At 39.4% G+C, this 19,681-nt stretch overlaps 2 protein-coding genes across 2 annotated transcripts; both read left to right on the top strand.

Moving 5' to 3' along the window:
- Positions 1–9,486: 9,486 nt before the first annotated feature.
- LOC104211632 (uncharacterized) lies at positions 9,487–11,504 on the top strand. Its single transcript, XM_009760719.1, has 4 exons — positions 9,487–10,444; positions 10,661–10,974; positions 11,083–11,181; positions 11,250–11,504. The coding sequence occupies exons 1-4, from the start codon at positions 9,487–9,489 to the stop codon at positions 11,502–11,504; spliced, it is 1,626 nt and encodes a 541-aa protein (XP_009759021.1).
- A 3,998-nt stretch (positions 11,505–15,502) lies between these two features.
- On the top strand, positions 15,503–16,260 carry LOC104211629 (auxin-responsive protein SAUR50-like). Its single transcript, XM_009760717.2, has one exon. The coding sequence runs from the start codon at positions 15,611–15,613 to the stop codon at positions 15,926–15,928; it is 318 nt and encodes a 105-aa protein (XP_009759019.1). The 5' UTR covers positions 15,503–15,610; the 3' UTR covers positions 15,929–16,260.
- Positions 16,261–19,681: the final 3,421 nt, after the last annotated feature.

The raw sequence follows: 19,681 nt of genomic DNA, 5'->3' as shown, positions 1-19,681 counted from the left end.
AGAGCCGTCAAAGGCCGGGGCCGGGGTAGAGGCTGAGGACGCGCCCGTGGTGCAGCCAGAGCACCCGCACGAGCTGCCACTGAGGAGCCACCAACAGTTTCATCCAGAGTCCAGGCACCTGATACGCCAACTGCTACTACTATTCCAGAGCTTACGGAGACTCTTGCACAGTTCGTGAGCATGTACACCACTTTTGCTCAGGTAGGGCTGATTCCCCTTGCCGCAGCCACATCCCAGGATGGGGGAGGAGCACAGACTCCCACCGTCCGCACTCCTAAGCAGCGAGTCCAGGTTGATCAGATCCTAGAGGTTATACCGGTACCGCCTGCTGTTCCAGATCAGCCCGAGGACAGGGCAGCGGCCTCAAAGGATGAGCAGCGGAGGCTTGAAAGGTTTAAGAAGTATAAGCCTCCTGTATTCAGTGGTTTAGCATTAGATGATGCCTTGGGATTTCTGGAGGAGTGTCACCGTATCCTCCGCATTATGGGTATATCAGGATCGAGTGGGGTTTCTTTCACTACCTTCCAGCTTCGAGGAGCCGCCTACCAGTGGTGGTGTACTTTTGAGTTGGATAGCCCAGCTAAGGTAGCATCCCTCGCTTGGACTCAGTTTTCAGATATATTCCTAAGAGAGTTTGATCCTCGGAGCTTCAAGGACGCATGGCCCGCAGAGTTTGAGTATTTGCGCTAGAGCACTATGACTATTTTGAAGTATGTTGTCCGTTTAACTGACTTGGCTAGGCATGCGCTAGCCTTGGTTGCTATAGTTTGTAAGAGAGTTCGTCGGTTTATTGAAGGGCTCATTCCCAGCATTAGGTCTAGCATGGCTCATGAGTTGGAGATGGATATTTCTTATTAGCAGGTGGTGAGCATTGCTAGGAGAGTGGTGGGTATGCATGCTCGGGATAGAGAAGAGAGGGAGGCCAAGAGGTCTCAAGAGTCAGGTCATTATTCTGGTGCCCGTGCTCCAGCTGTAGTTCGTCATGGTAGAGGTTATATGAGTCGCCCCGTTCATTCAGCTCTTCCAGCAACCAGTGGTATTCCAGCTCTTCCTAGACCTTAGGAGCCTTATTATGCACCTTTAATATCTAGTGTGCCTCCTGCATAGGGTGCTTTCAGTGGTCAGTCCAGCAGAACTGGACCGAGCCAGTCACAGCCACTGCATCCTCCTAGAGCTTGTTTTAAGTGTGGTGACACACGCCATATGTCGAGGGATTGCCCCAGACTTAGGAGGGGTGCACCTCCACAGACTTCTCAGCCACAGCATGCCCTGTAGAGTTCCCAGGCTATGGTTCCAGCACCAGTTGCTACCCCACATGCCCAGCCAACTAGTGGTGGAGGTCGAGGAAGTAGAGGTTGCCCTAGAGGGGGAGGCCAGGCCAGATATTATGCCCTTCCTGCCCATACCGAGGTTGTCGTATCTAATTCTATCATCACAGGTATTGTCCTAGTTTGTCATAGAGATGCATCGGTTCTATTCGATCCAGGCTCCACTTATTCTTATGTGTCTTCTTATTTTGCCCCGCATTTGGGCGTATTTCGGGATTCTGTTAGTTCCCATGTTTATGTTTCTACTCCTGTGGGAGATTCTTTTGTTGTAGACCGCATTTATCAGTCGTGTTTGATTGCTCTTAGTGGTTTTGAGACCAGATCCGATTTATTATTGCTCAGCATGGTAGATTTTGATGTTAACTTGTGCATGGACTGGTTGTCGCCCCATTATGCTATTCTTGATTGTCACGCCAAAACTCTGAAACTGGCTATGTTAGGTGCACCACAAGTAGAGTGGAGGGGTACTTAAGATCACACTCCCAGTAGAGTTATTTCTTTCCTTAAAGCTCAAGGAATGGTTGAGAAGGGGTGTGACGCGTATCTGGCCTATGTGAGAGATGTTAGTGTTGATACCCATACAGTTGATTCAGTCCCAGTAGTATGGGACTTCCCTGATGTGTTTCCAGCTAACCTTCAGGGTATGCCACCCGACAGAGATATTAATTTTGGCATTGATCTATTGTCGGGCACCCAGCCCATTTCTTTTCCTCCGTATCGTATGGCCCCTCCAGAGTTGAAGGAGTTGAAGGATCAGTTATAGGAATTTCTTGATAAGGGTTTTATTCGGCCCAATGTATCACCTTGGGGTGCTCCTATCTTATTTGTAAAGAAAAAGGATGGTTTTATGCGCATGTGCATTGATTATCGCCAGTTGAACAAAGTTACAGTGAAGAATCAGTGTCCTTTGCCTTGTATTGATGATCTGTTTGACCAGTTACAGGGTGCACGAGTGTTTTCTAAGATTGACTTGCATTCAGGTTACCATCAGTTGAAGATTTGGGAGCCAGATATCCCGAAAACTACTTTCCCGACTTGGTATTGTCACTACGAGTTTCTTGTTATGTCATTTGGGCTGACCAATGCCCCAGCAGCCTTCATGCATTTGATGCATAAAGTGTTCCGACCATATCTTGACTCATTCGTCATTGTCTTTATTGATGATATTCTGGTATACTCCTGGAGTCGGGAGGATCTTGAGCAGCACCTGAGGACAGTGCTTCAGACTTCGAGGGAAAAGAAGTTATATGCAAATTTCTCGAAATTTGAGTTTTGGTTGGCTTCCGTGGCATTCTTGGGTCATATGGTATCGAGTGAGGGTATATAGGTGGATCCAAAGAAAGTAGAAGCAATGCAGAGTTGGCCCAAACCATCCTCAGCTACAGATATCCATAGTTTTATTGGCTTGGTGGGTTATTACCGTCGATTTGTTGAGGGGTTTTCATCTATCGCAGCACCTATGACCAGGCTGACCCAGAAGGGTGCTCCATTCCACGGGACGGAAGAGTGTGAGGCGAGCTTTCAGAAGCTTAAGACAACTTTGACTACAACCCTAATTTTGATATTGCTTGCAGGTTCGGTGTCTTATACTGTCTATGTGATGCCTCGAGGATTGTCCTGGGAGCGGTATTGATACAAGATAGTAGGGTGATTGCCTACGCGTCCAGACAGTTGAAGGTACATGAGAAGAATTATCCAGTCCATGATCTTGAGTTAGCTGCTATTATTCACGCCTTGAAGATCTGGCATCATTATTTATACGGTGTGCCTTGTCAGATTTATACTGATCATCGGAGTTTGCAGCATCTGTTTAAGCAGAAGGATCTTAATTTGCGTCCGAGGAGGTGGTTAGAGATGCTGAAGGACTATGATATCACTATCTTGTATCACCTGGTCAAGGCCAATGTGGTGGCCGATGCTTTGAGTCATCGGGCGAAGAGTTTGGGGAGTTTGGCTTATTTACCAGCAGCGGAGAGGTCCATGGCGATGGATTTTCAGGCATTAGCCAGCCAGTTTGTGAGATTGGATCTTTCAGAGCCCAGTCAGGTTCTAGTTTGCATGATTTCTCGGTCTTCCTTATTTGATCGCATCAGGGAGCATCAGTATGATGATCCTCATTTGCTCGTCCTCAAGGACAAGGTTCTACACGATGATGCCAGAGATGTGACTATTGGTGATGACAAGGTATTGAGGATGCAGGGTCACATATGTATACACAATGTTGATGGGCTTCGGGAGTTGATTCTAGAGGAGACCCATAGTTCGCGGTATTCCATCCATTTGGGTGCCGCAAAGATGTACCAGGATTTGAGGAAGCACTCTTGGTGGATGCGGATGAAGAAAGATATAGTTGGGTTTGTAGCTCGGTGCCTCAATTGTCAGCAGGTGAAGTATGAGCACTAGAGACCGGGTGGGTTGCTTCAGCAGATAGAGATTCCAGAGTGGAAGTGGGAGCAGATCACTATGGACTTCGTAGTTGGGCTCCTACGGACTTTGAGAAAGTTCGATGCCATTTGGGTGATTGTGGATCGGGTGACCAAGTCCGCACACTTCATTCCTGTGGGTACTACCTATTCTTCGGAGCGATTGGCAGTATATTCGGGAGGTTGTTAGTCTGCATGGCATTCCAGTTTCCATCATTTCAGATAGAGGTACCCAGTTCACATCACGGTTCTAGAGGTCCGTACAGCATGAATTGGGTACTCAGGTGGAGTTGAGCACAACATTTCATCCCCAGACGGACGGACAGTCCAAGCGCACTATTCAGATTCTTGAGGATATGCTCCGAGCGTGTGTGATGGAGTTTGGAGGTTCTTGGGATCAGTTCTTGCCACGGGCAGAATTTGCCTACAACAACAACTATCAGTCCATCATTCAGATAACACCGTACGAAGCTTTATATGGTAGGCAGTGTAGATCCCCGGTGGGTTGGTTTGAGCCAGGTGAGGCTAGATTATTGGGCACAGACTTGGTTCAGGATTCTTTGGAGAAGGTTAAGGGGATTCATGATAGACTCTGTACATCCCAGTCCAGACAAAAGAGTTACGCGGACTGGAAGGTTCGTGATGTTTCCTATATGGTTGGAGAGCGTGTTCTGCTTCAGGTTTTGCCTATGAATGGCGTTACGAGATTTGGAAAGAAAGGGAAATTGAGTCTGAGGTTTGTTGGTCCCTTTGAGATATTGCGGAGTGTTGGGGAGGTTGCTTATGAGCTTGCCCTACCTCCCAGCTTAGCAAGATTTCATCCGATATTTCATGTTTCGATGCTCCGGAAGTATCACGGTGATTCGTCGCACGTGTTAGATTTCAGTTCAGTCCAGTTGGACAAGGATCTATCTTATGTTGAGGAGCCGGTGGCAATATTGGAAAGGCAGGCACGGAAGCTGAGGTCGAAGAACATTGCATCAGTGAAGGTTTAGTAGTGGGGTCAGCCGATCGAGGAGGTGACCTGGGAGACCGAGCAAGATATGTGCAGCCATTACCCTCATCTTTTCACTACTTTAGGTATGTCTCTATGCTCGTTCGAGGACGAACGAATGTTTTAAGAGGAGGAGGAACGACCCGGCCGGTCGTTTTAAGAATTAACACCCAGATCACCTATTAAATGCTTTCTCCTTTTTTGTTTCTGCTATTTTGATTTGCCGGGATGATTTCTTTTGAGTTTCGAAGTGTTTGGGGATTCTTAGTCCCTAAAAAAAAGCTTAAGCTTTAGAATTTGGACCGTAGTCAAAGCAGTGTGAAGACGGCCTTAGAATGAAATTCCGTCGGTTTCGTTATCTCCGTTGGGTGATTTCGGGCTTAGGGGCGTGTTCAGATTGTGTTTTGGAGGTCTGTAGCTTATTTAAGCTTGAAATGCCGAAAGTTGAATTTTTGAAGTTTCTAGTTCGATAGTGAAATTTTGATATCAGGGTCGGAATAGAATTCTGGAAGTTGCAGTAGCTCCGTAGTGTTGAATGTGACGTGCTTGCAAAATTTCCGGTCATTCAGACGAGGTTTGTTAGACTTTTTGATCGAAAGCGTAATTTGAGAGTTTTTGGAGTTCTTAGTCTTGAATCTGATGTTAATTTGGTTTTTTGATATTGTTTTGAGTGTTCCGTAGGTTGGAACAAGTTTGAATGATGTTTTAGGATTGGTTGGCATGTTTGGTTGAGGTCCCGGGGGCCTCGGGTAAGTTTCGGATGCTCAACGGACCATTTTTGGACTTGGAGAAGGATCAGATTTTTCTGGTTTTCTGTTTCAGAATTTTCTTCATCGCGATCGCATGAGGAGGCTCGTGACCGCGAAGGCTTAGATGAGGCAGAGGGGATTTTTGTTCTACGTGATCGCGGGAAAGGGAGTGAGAAGGCATAGTATTGGTAGAAGTTGAATAGCGAACGCGTGGGCTACACCGCATTCGCAAAGAGGAAGAAGTGAGGCAGCTGAGGAGTGGAAGTTGCTCTTCGCAATCGCATAGATCTGAGCAGCGCAAGCATTGCATTCGCGTAGAGAGTATCGCGTTCGTGTAGGATTAATTTGGGGGTCGGTGAAGTTGCTCTTCACGATCGCGTGGGAGTTTCCGCGATCGCGATTAAGGTCGCGTCTAGGCAGAACATAATGTTCAAAATCGAGAGTTTTGAGTTTATATTACAAAATTGAATTGGGAGCTCGATAGAAGACGATTTTTGGAAGGATTTTCGGAGGGAGTTTGCAGGTAATGATTCTTAACTCCTTTTTGCTTATAACCCATTAATCTAAACATGAATTCATCATCTAATTTCGGATTTGGGGTGAGAAATTGGGAAAAATTTTGGAAAAGTTTTTAGGCCTAATTTTTGAGTTTTGATTGGGGATTTGACACTGGATTTGGATAATTTTGGTATGGTTAGACTCGTGAGTGAATGGGAGTTCATAATCCGTAACTTTTTCCCGATTCCGAAACATGAGACCGGGGGACTTTTTGGGCAATTTTCTTAATTTCGCGTGTTAGCTTTGAATTAATTAGTGAAATTAGTTACTTGAAGTTATATTTACATTATGCAAATGATTTGAATAGATTTGGCCATTTGGAGTCGAGTACTCGTGGCAAGAACGTGGTTTCGGGTTGATTTTTGAGCCGGTTCGAGGTAAGTGGCTTGTCTAACCTTGTGTGGGGGAACTCTCCTTAGGATTTGGTGTTGTTGATATATGAAATGCCTTGTGCGTGAGGTGACGAGCGCATACATGTGCTAATTATTAAAAATCATGTTTTTATTAAGTAACTATAACTGTGTTTTTCTTCCTTGTTGTACATTACTTGCAATTTAAACCTACTGTTAGATTAGGGAAACATGTCTAAGTGACTTAATTACTTTATTAGATCAAACTGCCTTATTTGAATTATGTGCAGCATGCTAGGTTAGAAATATCTGTTTTACCTTGGTAGGAAATTGGATTGAACTGAATATTCTTCATGTTGCTGTTGTGTGTTTACTTTGGGACTACGGGACGGTATCCCGGGAGATCCCCCTATTTGTTTACCTTGGACTACAGATCGGTATTCCGGTAGATCCCCCTGCACACTTACATTTGGGACTACGGGATAGTACCCGGTAGATTCCCTGTACTGGATATTTACTTTGGGACTACAGATTGGTGTTTCGGGAGTTCCCCTGCATCTTTATGATTCGGTTTGCGGGACGGTATCCCGGGAGATATTTTTGATATTTACGTTTGGGACTACGGGAAGGTATCCCAAGGGATCCCCTACTGTTGTTTCTGTGTACTGAGTTAGATTCCTTCTGTGTTTTTAATTGATATAGACTGTTAGCACTTAAATTATATTGTCGTATTCTATACTGTTTACCTTGTTTATTTTATCTACATTCAGTAGGGCCCTGACTTTCCTTGTCACTACCCGACCGAGGTTAGGCTTGGCACTTACTGAGTATTTCATCTTTATGTTTTTCATGTGCAGATCCAGGTTCTTCGGCTCAGCCCTACCATCCTTGAGGCGAGGCGATCCTTCAAAGACTTCGAGGTGTATATGCCGAGTCCGCAGACCGAGGAGTCCCTCTCCATTCTCTCTTGTAGTTACAGCCCTTCTGTATTTACTTTGTTTTAGATATTCTGGAGTTAGAGCACTATGTAGTATTCTTAGCTTGTGATTTCATGAGATTCCGGGTTTTGGGAAGTTGTTCAGTTTTTGAGATCTTGTATTAGTATATGCCGAGCGGCATCTTAAACGCCTTTATATTGTCTATCTTCAATTTTTATTAGTTTTTCCGCAATTTGTTTCTTTTTCCGTAATTGTTAGGCTTACCTAGTCGTAGAGACTAGGTGCCGTCACGACAGATCACGGAGGGCGAACTTAGGTCGTGACATACCTGTACCTAGAGCACTTGCAATAATTCTTGGATTTTTGAAATTTATTTAATACTCCTACATAAAAGAAAGCTAAACCGAAATGGCACATTTGGCTATCCAGTTACACCTATTTTAAGATTTGAGTTCAACAACCCTCAATTCATTGGCCTCTTGTTTTATCATTTACAGAAACTACAAAGATGAAAATATCAAGAAGCATATGGTCCTGGATATGGGGTAGTGTGTTTTTATCAATTAAAGGAACCATCTAATATTTGTGGCATTTAGAGCATATGAATTAATGAAGGAGCGAAGTTAAGGTGGCAGTTTCAAGTAGTTGGCCTTACAGGATTGTCTTTACTAGTACAAGTGTGAGTAAGACATATTTGGAATGCAAGAGTAACATGGCCTCCATGTGCTATATGGAAACCTGGATCACTATCAAGTAGGAGGATGGAGGGACGCTTAACCAAAAATCTTATTTGGAATCGACTGTTAGGAATGGAGAAACTCCTCGTAGGAAGTATGTGTCGTACAATTGGGGCTACTTATTTTTCTATCGTCATCCTTAGTCTTAAAACATGACCCTTGATAAAAAAGTGTGAAGAAAAAGTATTAGGATGAAAAGTTGACAGATAGTCGTCGTGAGTCTCTCCTAGGTTTGCCTGTATTACTAGTTCTATTGTATTTTTTTCTTGTTCCTATTTCGTGTTCATACATGTTGAATTATACGCTTTTATTACCATGCTATCTTGTTGTTGTAATTTTTTGTTGCTTTAGTTTTACGGTTCCTTGAACTGAGGGTCTACCGGAAACAACTTATTTACCTTTGTATGGTAGGGATAAGGTCTCCTTACACACTACCTTCCCTAGGGGCGGACCTACATGGGATCAAACAGGTTCATATGAATCCGCTTCGCCGAAAAATTATACCGTGTATATAGGTATATCTCATTTTTCTTTGAGAAAATAAGCGGATAAGTAAAATTTTGAATCCACTTTGACAGAATGAAAGCGCCCAGCTCGCTGGCACAGCGGGTTCATTATTTTCCAAGGATCCCAAGCTCGAAACTAGCCAACAACGTTTCCTCTGTGTATAAGCTTTTTACTTTTTCTCCGGTAAAAGCTTTCGTGGAACCCACGTCTTTGCTCATTAAATAATTCCCCTATTCCTATATTCATTAAAAATAGAAAATATATTTTTTTTTGTTTCTTTTCCAAATAAAACTATAATTTGAAAAGTGTAGACCTAGGCTACACGTTTTTGCCTCTCTTTTTTATTTTTTATTTTTTATTTTTTGCTATGTAAATCTATTTCTTTATTCATTAAGAAACAAATACTACATATTAAATATTAAATAGTCTCCAAATCTCAAAACCTCATGTCTCTTGGTTAAAAACTTTCACCCGTAAAACATTCAAACTTCAAGGTCTCCACCATCGGCCGTAGCGTCGCTTTTGTTTGCCCACTGCCATCTCGCTAGAATTCACCTCTCGCGCCATCCGCAAAGTCACTAATCAGGTTTTTCTTTATTCTCTACTTTTTGTATGATGTATCTATTTATCTTTGATTATAAAATTATCATGGTTGTGTGTGAATTGTGATTTCTTCAAATAAGAAAAATTTACACCTCTTAAAATTATTAGTAATTACAGTTGGGTTTGGGTATTTCTTCTCTCTTGTAATTTGGGAATTAGCACCAATCACCATCATTATTTTGTGAATTGAGTTTAAGATTATTCTTGTTTGTGATGCTAGTTGAAACATAAGTTTAAATATACTTATTAATTATTGTTCTAATTAGAAATTTAATTTGGTAATCCAGTTTCAAAATTCAATGAAGAGATATTTCACTCCAGCATCTTCCAAGTTGCCACAATCAAGTTCTTCCCGTCAAAATGCTCCTCCCGGGGAAGAAAATATGAACCAATTAGAAGAACAACCTCCTTCGTCTAAAAAACAAAGGCAAGGAGTTGATCTGGACTCTTTAAAGGCTGATCCAAAGGAAAGAATATCTATTAGGGACTATCATCCAAATGAGCGTGATGAGATTAGAAGAGCATACCTTCAAAAAGGTCCTTACCAACCTCGAACTCACAAATTTCCTAAAAGAGATTTAAAACGTCATTTTAATCCCAAATGGTTTGGTCAATATCATGATTGGTTGGAGTATAGCGTGATAGAAAATGCAGCTTATTGTTTGTGTTGTTATTTGTTTCAAGATGAAAGCATTCATTACGGTGGAGGTGATGTATTTTCGAGTATGGGATTTAAAAGTTGGCATAAAAAGAAAAGATTAGACATGCATATTGGAGGGCTGAGCAGTATTCATAACCAAGCAAAGAAAAAATGTGAAAATCTAATGCAACAAAAACAGTCAATTCAAACTGCATTTTATACACAATCCACTCAAACAAAGCTCGAACACCGACTTCGTTTAAAGGCTTCAATTGAGGTGGTGAGACTCCTTCTGAATCAAGGATTAGCATTCCGCGGACATCGTGAAGATGAATCATCATTAAACAAAGGTAACTTTCTTGAAATCCTTAAGTGGTATGCAAAAAGGTGTGATAAAATTCGTGATCTTGTGTTGGAAAAGGCTCCAAAAAATGATAAATTGACTTCTCATAAAATTCAAAAAAATATTGTCACTGCATGTAAGCTTGATACAATTAAAGCTATTATAGAGGATCTAAACAGTGATAATTTTGCATTGTTAGTGGATGAATCTTGTGACATTTCATGCAAAGAACAAATGGCTATTGTCTTGGGAGCGGTTTATTGGGATCGTACATGTTCGTGACACTAGTGCTTTGTATTTAAAGGAAGCAATTGTTAATTACCTTGCTCAATGTTCTTTGAGTTTATCTTATGTACGTGGACAATGCTATGATGGAGCAAGCAATATGCAAGGGGATCTAAGTGGCCTTAAAACTTTGATTCAAAAAGAAGTAGATCAGCTCATTCTATTCATTGTTTTGCTCATCAACTTCAACTGACCCTTGTTGCAGTCTATAAAAAATGTCTTGAAGTGGGAGAACTTGTGTTGTTGGTTTCTAACGTATCAAATGTAGTGGGGGGTTCTTTTAAGCGTATGGATGATCTTCGACAATCTCAAGCAGAAAAACTTCAAGAGGCATTAGATATGGGAGAAATTGATACTGGCAAATGCTTAAATCAAGAACTTGGTCTAGCTAGAGCTGTTGATACTCGTTGGGGATCACACTATAAATCTTTTAAGAACTTTATTTATATGTTTGACTCTATTATTGATGTTCTAGATACTATCGTTGTTGATGCTCGGTCTTTAGAAGAAAGAGCTAAGGCAACATGATATCTTAAAACATGTCAAGCATTTGAGGTTGCTTTCATGTTACACTTAATGAGAGATGTTTTGGTAATTACAAATGAGCTTAATGCATCCTTACAGTAGAAAGAACATGATATTGCAAATGGTGTTCTACTTGTTGATGTGGCAAGGAAACGATTGCAAAGGCTAAGGGATGAAGGATGGGATCCTCTTATTGATAAGGTGTCTGCATTTTGTATCAAGCATGACATAGTGATCCCTAATTTTGATGAGTTCTATATTAACTCTAGAGATCTCGACGCAAAGTTACAGAGCATACCATTTCACATCACTATCGTGTTAATGTGTTTATTAAGATTATTGATTGGCAACTTTATGAACTCAATGAGCGTTTTAATGAGGAGACAACAGATTTGCTTATGGGAGTCGCTTGCTTGAATACAGTTGACTCATTTTCTATTTTTGACATTAAGAAGATATTGAGAATGGCTGAATTATATCCTGATGATTTTGACGAAAATATTATGATTACTCTTGAGAATTAGCTTGCGACTTATATCGTTGATGTCCGTGATGTTGATAAAAGGTTCTCTAATTTAAAAGGACTTTGTGATCTTTCTGAAAAGCTAGTTAAGACAAAGAAGCATTTGAATTATCCATTTTTGTTTCGCCGAGTAAAATTTGCGTTGCTCCTGCTAGTTGCCGCTGCTACAGTTGAAAGAGCTTTTTCCGCAATGAAGTTGATCAAGAGTGAATTGTGAAATCGAATGAATGATGAATTTATGAGTGGTTGTTTGGTACCTTATGTAGAAAGAGAAATGTTTAATAGTATTTCTGATGAAACAATTATGAATAGATTCATGAAATGAAAACTCATAGAGTACGGTTGGAATAATATATTAGATTATTTTTAAATTAATAATTATTTATTTTGTTGATTTTTTTATGCATTACTTCTTCATATATTGAATCCGCTTGATGAAAATTCTGGGTCCGCCACTGACCCTCCCTAGATCTCACTTGTTGGATTACACTGAGTTTGTTGTTGTTGTTGTTGGTGTACACCATTAATTAGTACTCATGTATCACTCTTGATCAGTCTCGTTTTCAGTACAACGCGTTTCAGGATTTCAGCTTCCCCTATATATATATATATATATACGATCCTATTTTTCTTGCATGTGCATTCCCCTCTTTTTGCTCCGAAATTGTACATTCAGTATAAGAGAAAATAACTAAAGTAAAATGAAAACAGAAAAAGTCATTCTTCAATTGCCTTATTTGATAGTAATAAATTTGCTCTTTCTACTTGGTGAAAATTATTCATTTGCTAGTCCTAATTTAGGATTAAACATTAGATTATTAGGAATCATACAAGATCGTTCATTTTTTTCTTTTTTAATTAATATATAGTGAGAATTTCATCTGAGTCCGGATCCTGCAGAGACTTAGAGGTCCGCTAGAGAAGTAGAGATCAAAACTGTTAAAGAAACAATAAGTTCCTTTTTCGTCCCTTCCTATAGATTGGAATATAAAGAAATAATTAATATATTCAAGATAATTACATAGTTTTTTAAATAAAAAACCTGTTCACCCATCCATTTAAAATGCCAAATTATCTTCTCTATTCTTTGACTCTGATGTACTTTTGTAAGGAAAAGAACTTTTAAGGGGTATCCGAGTAAAGCAAAAGAAGACATAAATGTTGGACGAAGAACTAACAAATCATTTAAGGATTGATAGCTATGTGGATCGCTTTCTGAGCCTCAGAACATGCATGCTACTCTCTTTAGCCTTCTTTTTTTCTTTTATGCCATAATAATGGAGCCAAGGCTTTTGTTTAGAAGATTTCATTCTGTGGTGCTCATATTGGAGTTTGGATGTGGCTCATAAAGGACCACTTTGAAGAAGGAATTCCCAATCTAAATTTTGTTCCAAATAGTAATTGTATCCTTTTACACAATGAGGCGGTCAGTTCAACACACTTCATCGAAAAATTATAATGTGTATATAACAAATTATACCATATATGTAAATCAAAGATTATATTTCATATATATATATATTAAATCTTGAACATCCTTAGTGAAATTTCTGGCTTCGCCATTACGGTATTCAAACTCGTGATATTACAACTTAGAATTGTAACCTTTTAGTTGCCGGGTTGTCTCTTGGAAGTTGGAACAAGAGCATTATATGTTTAAGATAATTCCTCTAATTAAGAGACCATGGGGCTGCGGAAAGACTAATTGAGTCGGACAAGTCACTCAACAATGCATTATAAATTAAATTTCGAACAATAGATTAATTTCAAGAAATCATAATTTTGTTGTCAAGAATAAAGTCAATGTCTTAACTTGTAGTAATATCATATTTTGAATCTTTCGTACTCTATTAAATAACCATGTAAAGAAAGAAAAAAATGAGTTAGAGAAGGTGAAGCAACGAATATAAAAAGTTCACATGATTCCAAGCTAACATTGGTTTTACGGACAAATCCATAAGATCAATCAGTTACCTTAGTAGTTGGAGTTGGTTAAAAGTTATAGATTTTCACGAAAAATCTTGGCTAACTAAGAACAGAAAGATTCTTGAGAAATTAAAAAGGACACTATAGGACGGAAAGATCAAAAGAGTATCTCTAGGATAATGTGAAACTGTAAATAACAATGCATGCAGCAGTGGAGCTAGTATATTTATTTTTTATATTTGAATTAAAAAAATATTAAATATATATGAATAATTAAATGTATTTGTATTTGTATTTGTATTGTATATAAGTTTTAAACTTATTAACTATAAATTCTGACACTTATTAACTAACGGCTGCGGTAACTTACAAGTCAAATCTGCAATAATCTTTACTTTGAACTTTCCAAGAGAAGGGCACATGCCTTTCTGTTTAAAATCTTAAAGAATCAGTTAACTTTTCTTCTATCTGAATAGAATCAAACAAAACCAGAAAAAAAAACATTCACAAAAAAACAAACATTTTTCGAAAAAGAAATGTTCGTATTTCGTACTTCTCAGTACACTTACTGTTCGTCCGTGATTTCTCTGCACTACCCTTTTAGTCCTTTTTAAAGATGCTATAAACTGTGTGCCTATATTCAAATGTAACCTTCCTTGAACATTGAAAGCCATGCTTCTAGCTTGGGGTGTTCATGATTCGGTTTAGATCGGTTTTTTCCTAAAAAGAAATCAAACCAAGTAAGTCGGTTTTTCAAATATTAGAACCAAATCAAACCAATTAAGTCGATTTTTTTTCGATTCGGTTTATGTTGGTTTTTCGATTTTTCGGTAATTTGTCGGGTTTTTTTATTAAATGTAAGATATACATTACCAAACACATATTTTGGCGACCACATTTTTAATATAATATTATCAAATCAATTGCCCTTTGAGAAATTTATCATTTACCAAGATATATTGATGATAATTGAATTAAATAGTGATGAATAATTTAAGGACTCAATTAAAAATATATTATTTTTAACATGAAATAGATTCTTACACTTAACAAAAGAAAACTACCAATCAAACTAGAATGTAAAGGTAAAGAACTGCACTAAAAGTGCAAACGATTAACATTTACTATAAAATTTTTGAAACTTTGTATAAAAGTTTACATATATATATGTGTAATTCTAAATTTAAAATAGCTACTCCTATATTCAGTTTGGTTCGGTTTTATTTTATTAAAACCAAAATCAAACCAAATTTAATCGGTTTTTAAATTTCAAAACCAAACCAAACAAAAAAGTATCGATTTTTTTGGTCGGTTTGGTTCGATTTTTCGGATTTTTATGAACACCCCTACTTCTAACCACCACATAAATTGTTAATCCAATAAAACCTAAACACAACAAAAATCAAATAAATTTTTCAAAAAACTAGATAAAATATGTTGAAATGAAAGTAGTATTAAATCTATTATTCCCTACGTTTCAACTTAGATAATGTAGTTTGATTTAACACAAAGTTTAAGAAGAAGAAAAAGACTTTAAAATATGTGGTCCTAAAAGCTCAAGGGATAAAAGCTTTATGGGGTCATACATTTATATGACTATAAAAGCTTCTCATTAGAGATAAAGTGGGTAAAATAAAAAGTTTAAAATTGAATTATTTTCAAATATATAAATATATCACTGTATTTGAACGGACTAATAAATAAAATATGTTATTTAAAGTTAAAATTTACTCAAATTTAGTGTTTATACCAATATAATATATGACATCTTCACATACACTCTCAAATCACAATTAAGTAATATGGTGATAAACATATATAATTTGATGCAAATATGAGACGCGAAATTCTTTTTATCCATAGACAAGGGTCCTCTTTGCCATTAGGTGAAGCAACAAAGAACCGTAAAACCTTATGGGCTTTGGCCCCCACCCTTGTCCTTTTTCCTCACACCCAACATGACTCCCCCCCACCCCACCCCACCCCACCCCCAAAACACTTCCCCCTCCCCCTCCCCAAAAATAAAAAAACTAGTTGGGGTCTTCCTCCATAAATAGCTTCACATTCCTCTATTCCAAAACCACCTTCTCTCAAAGCAAAAAGAAGTAATCATTCTTTCTTGTTCTTCCAAAATAAAGTTCTCAACTTTCTTTAGATATAATCAAGAAAATACTACAAAAAATGGCCATCAGAAAATCAAACAAGCTATCACAAGCTGTACTTTTGAAGCAAATTTTGAAAAGGTGTTCGAGTTTGGGCAAGAAGCACGTCTATAACGACGAAGACTTCCTTCCCATTGACGTACCAAAAGGTCATTTTGCAGTTTACGTAGGAGAAAATCGAACTCGATACATCGTACCAATTTCTTTCTTGTCTCATCCTGAATTTCAGTGCCTCCTCCGTTGCGCCGAGGAAGAATTTGGCTTCGATCATGACATGGGCATCACCATTCCGTGTGAAGAACTAGTTTTCCAGTCACTGACTAATATGCTGAGATAGTAAATAAAGTATTTGAAATGAAGAAAAAAGAGTGAATAGTAGGTGTAAGGTTTTGTAGTGAAGAAGGATTGGCTCAAGATGAAGCAATTTTTAGTATTTTTTGCTTCTCTTTTTTTCTAACATCTTTTTTCACTTTTTCTCTTTTTCTTTTTCTTTTTCTTGTTTTGTGACCTTCCTTTAACGTACCCTGACCTAGGAACCACATGATATTTGTAGTGTTTTTTATGGGTCAGAATCAGATTTGTCTAATTTTTCCTTGCAGTGGTGTTTTTAAGCACACTGTGAGAGAAGTGAATGTCAGCTCTCAATCTATATATATGCCATTTTCGATATTTAAGTGTCTCTCAAATCCAATTGAGCATATTGAAATTGGTAACATTCCGTTTGAATTACAATAATATGATTCAGAGCTCTTACTCCATTATTTTGTGGACTATAGCATGATTAACACGTAAGTTTGATTTTTGTTGACCAAGAAATGCATTATTATGCCAATATAAAATGTAGAGAAATTTCTAGCTTGGTTTCACAAAACAACTAACAACCGCAAGATAATGAGCTGGTGTTCTTCCAAGTTGAACAAAATAAACCAGTAGAAATGATACCAGATAGTCACTCTAAAGGATTGTTATGTAAAAATTAGTGAGTGCGTCTTGAATTTTAAAGTTTAAATTTCGGAATAAAAATATATTAAATTATCCTTAAGTTAAAAAAATTGATTTAAAATTTGAGGACAAAATAAATACTCGCTAAATGAGAATATGTATGTATGCACTTGCCCCATTAAACTACCACATCAAAAAGGAAATTATAAAAAACAATTTCTGAAGGCACCTTTTTGTATGGGTCCAAATTTGGACGATCACGACCGTTGATGAATACGACAAATGACGAGATTCTCGTAGCTCGACGTCCTGTGGAGGACGACGGACAAGCGAACAGAGACTGCAATATTCCCTATGATTTGTCTTTTAGGGTTTAGAAGGGGTTTGTCCCTTATATATAGCGAAGAAACAACCTTGTAAGACTCTCTTTTTTCTGCTTTTCCAACTAAGAACACTGATTGTAATACTTGCCTACATAAACAATTGGTATCTTTTAATGTTCGATGATTCATCTTCACAAGACCAAGAAATATTGTCCATTGTATTCATCCCATATACCTTTTGTTCTAGAGATTATTATACTTAGCTAAGATTCACCCATTTACTTTCTTTAATTGATTTGTTCAAAAAGGTTCCAATTTCTTTTGAGTCAAACAATCTGGCGACGTCTCTGGGGATTTCTATAGCTGAGATTTTAGTTTCATCTAGATCCTTGAAAGGGATAATCACCATTTCTTAGCCTCGAAAAAACCAACAACGACAGGAAAGAGGGAAGAAAGATTAAAGGAAATAGTAGGTGTCACGAACAACCATCTGGATTCCATCAACGAAGCCAGTAGGGAAGACAATGAAAACGTAATGCCAAGCGTTACACCTGAGGGAGATGCCTCAACCCCCCCCCCCCCACACACCCCGAAAGCGTGACTGTCTCGCGTGAGAGGGAAACCTCAACATCCGCAGCAGGAGAAGCACCACCAACTGTGAAAAGGCAATTAGAAGAGCGGTTGACAAACACCTTGAGCAGCATACTCGACAAACCCGTTCAAAGGGATACCGGAGGCACAATATACACAGAAACCGCAATTGTCGCCGATGAGCCAGAAACTCCACGCACAGGTAACACTCATATTGTCATTGATGTAGGTAGCGATGCATTTGCGGCCATCTTAAAGAAAATGAAAGAGATGGAAAATGAGAACAAAACAATCCGCGATCAGATGAATGAGCATCAGGAAAGGGTTGATAAAATATCGGACGCTCCGAAGTTGCTACCAAAACGTGACGTAGGCCGATTCATCGAATAGCCATACAGTGAAGGGGAGGCTCCCCACTCTATTCCGAAAACCTTGAAAATGTCGCCATACTTGAAAATATATAATGGCACCACGAACCGGAAGATCACTTAATCCACTTCATCATTGTAGTAAAAGGCAACGATCTATCGAAAGAACAGGTGCCATCAGTGCTGCTGAAAAAGTTCGGCAAAACTCTGACAGGGGGAGCGTTGACATGGTATTCCCAACTACCAGCATGATCGATATCAACATTTGAAAAAATGGCAGATAAATTCGTCACCGCTCACGCGGGAGCAAAAAAGGCAGAGGCCAGGGTAAATGACATCTTCGCCGTCAGGCAGACGACAAGAGAAGGACTTTGGGATTTCATATCCTGATTCAACAGGGTAAGAATGAGCCCACCAAACATATCAGAAGGGATGGCGGTAGTAGCCTTCCAAAATGGGTTAAACATAAACGGGTCAAAAGCAACCAAAAAGTTGCTAAGTAGACTCATGAAGTACCCTCCCACCACGTGGGAAGAAATCCATAATGTCTATTGTGCCGAAGTAAGGGCAGACGAGAATGACCTAAATGGTTCGATCCAACGGCTAACACCGGTCCAAACCGAAACAAGGAGAGATCACCACAACGATGGTCGAAAGGACCAACTATCCCGTTTTAATCGAGAAAGGCATCAACCCTACATCCGAACATCCAACCCACCTCCTCCACGACATGCAGACGTCACGCCTCGACACACCGCGCCACCTTGAAACGAAAGAGGTATGCCTCCACTGTTATCTACTTATAACTTTTGTGTTTCTCCTTCAGAAATAGTATATGCACTAGAAAAGCTCGGCACAAAGGTGCAGTGGCCGTAAAAGATGAAGTCAGATCCGAGCACCCGGAGATCGAACGTTCTGTGAGAATTCTACCAGGAAAGAGGACACAAGACCAAAGACTGCATAGGTCTACGACAGGAAATGGTAAGAATGTTAAATCACGGATACCTGAAAGAACTGTTGAGCGATCGAGGACATGTTAACTTCGCTCGCGGACGCGATCAACCTCAAGGACCCCCAAAACCACCTTTACCGGCTCGCACCATACAAATGATAATTCGCGGTGGTGATGATTTGGTAATCAACCATGTGAAATTCACCACCACACACAAACTCAAGCGAATAGTCGCTCATGAACGGTACGACGACCACGAAGATAGTATCATCTTCGATAAGTTAGATACCAACGGTTTGTCTTTCCCTCACTATGATGCTTTGGTTATAACTTCACGTATTGCGGATACTGATGTAAAAAGAATAATGGTAGATGACGGAAGCGGCGCGTGTATTATTCATCCACGAGTCCTTGTATAGATGAGACTCGAGGTTAAGATAGTACCACGCTGCATAACGCTAACGGGTTTTAATAATGCAGTGGAATAGACCTCTGGAGAGATAGTGCTACCCATTCTGGCAGGAGGAGTCACTCTGGAAACAACGTTTCACGTCATGAACCAGGAAACAGCCTACAAGGCTATTATAAGGCGTCCATGGATACACGTCATGCGAGCCATCCCGTCAAGTTTCTATCAAGTAATCAAATTTCCTACCCCATGGAGAATATTCAGCATCCGAGGCGAGCAACGCACTGCCCAAGAGTGCTACTGAATCGCCCAAGATTGCACACACACCCAACAACTAAAAGGGGCAAGTGTGGAAGCATAACAATCAGCCATATCGGGAACCAAATCCGACATACAAATAGAAGCCATCAAAGACCCGGATATTGTAGAAGCCTGCAAGGTAACCATAGAAGATCTTGACCCCGTTCAATTGGACAACACCGACAGCACGAGAAAAGCTTATATC

The sequence above is a fragment of the Nicotiana sylvestris genome, chromosome 1 (genome assembly GCF_000393655.2).
Source record: "Nicotiana sylvestris chromosome 1, ASM39365v2, whole genome shotgun sequence".
Lineage (NCBI taxonomy): Eukaryota > Viridiplantae > Streptophyta > Magnoliopsida > Solanales > Solanaceae > Nicotiana > Nicotiana sylvestris.
The sequence above is the reverse complement of the archived record's forward strand: the minus strand, read 5'-3'. Positions and strand labels throughout refer to the sequence as shown.

Excerpts from the sequence above, each read along its gene's own strand:
- LOC104211632 (XM_009760719.1), top strand. The coding sequence starts at position 9,487 with ATGAAGAGATATTTCACTCCAGCATCTTCCAAGTTGCCACAATCAAGT. Across the intron at positions 10,445-10,660 it reads GGTTTATTGGGATCGTACAT|TCTATAAAAAATGTCTTGAA; the intron begins GTTCGTGACACT and ends CCCTTGTTGCAG. Across the intron at positions 11,182-11,249 it reads GGGATCCTCTTATTGATAAG|AGATCTCGACGCAAAGTTAC; the intron begins GTGTCTGCATTT and ends TATTAACTCTAG.
- LOC104211629 (XM_009760717.2), top strand. The coding sequence starts at position 15,611 with ATGGCCATCAGAAAATCAAACAAGCTATCACAAGCTGTACTTTTGAAG.